The sequence below is a fragment of the Echinops telfairi genome, unplaced genomic scaffold, assembly GCF_000313985.2.
Source record: "Echinops telfairi isolate 266 unplaced genomic scaffold, ASM31398v2 ScPeMD7_7463;HRSCAF=8501, whole genome shotgun sequence".
Taxonomy (NCBI): domain Eukaryota; kingdom Metazoa; phylum Chordata; class Mammalia; order Afrosoricida; family Tenrecidae; genus Echinops; species Echinops telfairi.
This window is the reverse complement of record NW_022111363.1, coordinates 3082080-3085105: the sequence shown is the minus strand read 5'-3', so window position 1 is coordinate 3085105 and position 3026 is coordinate 3082080. Positions and strand designations below refer to the sequence as shown.

General features: G+C 51.2%; 1 protein-coding gene across 1 annotated transcript in view; it reads right to left on the bottom strand.

Moving 5' to 3' along the window:
• Nucleotides 1–2526: 2526 nt before the first annotated feature.
• The window catches only part of MPZL3 (myelin protein zero like 3), an 18388-nt gene continuing 17888 nt past the window's right edge, over nt 2527–3026 (bottom strand). Inside the window, exon 6 of the mRNA XM_013007284.1 lies at nt 2527–2607. Within this exon, the coding sequence (XP_012862738.1) occupies nt 2527–2607 (81 nt within the window). The remainder of the gene's footprint in view (nt 2608–3026) is intronic.

Genomic DNA, 3026 nt, shown 5'->3' with positions numbered 1-3026 from the left:
CCCCCCCCCAATGTAGCCCCTGCAGGGCAGCAGCGGGTCTGTCTGAGTCCCGGGTGGAACAAATGGGGAATGTCTTTGACCACCCATCAAAAGGTCAGAGGTGACATCTACTTGGAGGGACCTGGGAGAAACACTTGGCCCTCTGCTTCCAAAAATCAGCCACAGAAAGTCCTATGGATTTCCCCAGTTCTCCCCTGACACACACGGGCTTGCCATGAGCCGGGTCAACTTAGTGGTATGATGGTGGACAGGTCTGATGCCCACTCCTTCTCCAATCTGCTCATGCTCAGGGGCAGGGTCCTGGGAGTCTCGTGTACATAGTAAAATGTCTGGCATGCACGCAGCATGCTGATAGCTGCCACCGTGGCCAGTCACTTGAAATCAACTTTGAGACATCCTGGACTGCTCTACCCTCAGACTCCCTGGCCATGGGCTTCCATGGTACTGTTCGCTTTTCTTGGTGGTGTGCGTGGTAACTGATGGCCATCTATCTATTGGTGTGCTCATTTGACTAACGTCTGGCTCTCCATCTCCACCCTCAAGACCACACATTCCTTCAGACCAAGAACTGTGCCCGCTAGGCTCGCCTCCACACCCCAGAACAACCGAAAGCACCTTGATATCGACAGAAGCCGTTTAAAATTCTCCACATCTACCGTGCTTTCTGCTTTTCTCCCACTATTGATTTCTCTCCTCGCCTAAGGTTCTTCAGACAATCCCACCTCGTAAGTTATCTCATGCGTTGGGGATTTTACACCTCTTTCACAATCTAACGATCTTCTCTTGCTACTGAGGAGGAAGGGGCTTCTTCCTCTCTGTGTCCCCTTTCCTATCGTGTGAGAGGTATAGGGGAACAGTTATCTTTGACATAAGTATGCTGGGTTTTTTTTGGGGGGGTGGGGGGATCCTCAGAAGAGAAGATTCATGATGACGAGACTACCTCATAGGATGTGAAACCCCAAAACCAAACTCACTGCCGCCAAGTAGATCCGACCCTGGAGGCCAGGGAACAATGAGACCTGTGGGTTTCAGAGACAGTCATTCTTTACAGGCGTGGAGACCCTCACCCTCCTCACAAACAGGATGGGAAAGCGACACCCCAACATTACAAGGTGGCAGTAGGAAAAGTACAACCCCTGCATCTTCCCCGGGGCCACAGGAGGTATTTCATCCAAACCCTCATCCTAAAGTTATGCAGACAAACATCAGAAGAGGTCTGGCTCTGTTGAAGTCTTTGCCCCTGATAAAGACAACCCATCATGTCACAAGCAGACAACAGGCAGCTCGTCATTGTTCCCAGAGGCCACTCCGCGGCTGAGAACGGCCAGAGTCTCAGATGTTCTTAGGTTAAAAACAAGGCAACACATCGACTCGTTGCAAAATCATTCATTCAGCCTGGTAGTGCAGGGGCTTCTTAAACTCAACAGACAGCTGTCAATCCTCTACTTGAAGAAGGCCTTGAAAGACATGGTTCCTGTCCCTCCTTCAATCTAGGTCACATGGAAACTCATACACGAGACATTCCTGATGTCAGGAAAAATCCTGCTGTCAGGAGCAGGCAGAGGGTGCAAAAATCATCCTGAGAAGTCTAACTCTTTAGAGAGATTTAAGTTCCTGGATCCTTAAGATTAAATAGGGTAAAAAAAAATTTTTTTAAAGATTAAATATGCTTCTCTAGGAGTGGACGAAGAGAAACCATGGAGAGGCCTCCTATGAGCTGAAGAACACTTGAGTCATGGAAAACTGAAAAGCGAAATCCGGCCTTTCCCCACCTCCACCCTCCACCCCACCCCCCACCCCACAGTGCTCTTCTTTCCCCTGACATGTGAACCTGAGCTTCTGCACCACAGACAACTGCTACCGCTGGACTCCCTCGCGATGGTCCCTCTGCTGAGACTGAGCCTTCTGAGACGGTGACCTCTTAAAGGATGGCCCACAAGCTGCTGCAGAACCCGCCTTGTGCGTGAGCAGCATCCAGCAACTGCTTTAGGAATATGAGGCAAGTGCTTACCTGCGCTGAAAAGGACGCGGAGCAATGCCGCTGCTCTGCAGTTCCCGCGCCTGCTGAAGAGTTCCCCTTCTGCGGCAGCCCATGTCACACTCCGCTGCACGCACGCACGCGAGGCGCCTGCAGAAGCCCAAACAGGAACCTCCCCAGTCATGGCCCCCATTACCTCACGTACGTTCACACTTCCATTCTTAAGAGAAGTGGAGGGTTTACCTCCGGAGATAAGCCTCACATCACGGAGCTCTGTGGGGCATCTCCCGGGCTAGATGACAAGTTCTCTGGGTGGGGGTTCCTGATGGCATTAGGCATTTGTGGAGAAGGAGATCTGCGTTGCAGACAAAATACAATAACTTTTGAATTAATACAAATAGTTTTCTCTATGTTCAAGAGACCTCTTTGTTTCTTTCGGTGCAGAATTGCAATATAGTCAGGACATCTCTCCATCCCTTCTTCCAAAACTATAGCTGGACCATGGACTGGCAAAAGGACCAAACAGATCTGTCTTGGAAGAAGTACAACTAGAAGGCGCCTTCAGAAGTGAAGATGGTGAGACTGCAGCTCACGTACTTTGGGGATGTCAGCAGGAGAGACTGGTGTCCCTGGAAAGGACAACATGCTTGGTGGAGGCAGGGAAAAGAGGAAGGCCCTCAGCAAGACAGACTGACACAGTGGCTGCCACATTGGATCCAAAAGGAACTACCGGGAGCTGGCCCAGGCCGAACCGAGGGTCCTTTCATTCTGCTGGGTCCGGGATGGCTAGGAGTCAGAACCGGCCCAACGGCACTCAACAACAGCGCTCCAACTTACCAGCAGACATGCACCCTTCCTGAGAGTGCAATGCCAGCAGACAGGCCGCAATGCACTCCCCCAGGGAGGCCCTTGGATAGCTCCGGCACCCTCAAAAAGAACTCCGGGTATCTCTTCTTAGTCTTAAGCCATGAGCTCAAAACAAGGGTTTCCAATGCACATGCCTTCACGCAGGACTTCTACAACTCACTACAGCTGCATGCAGGACTTC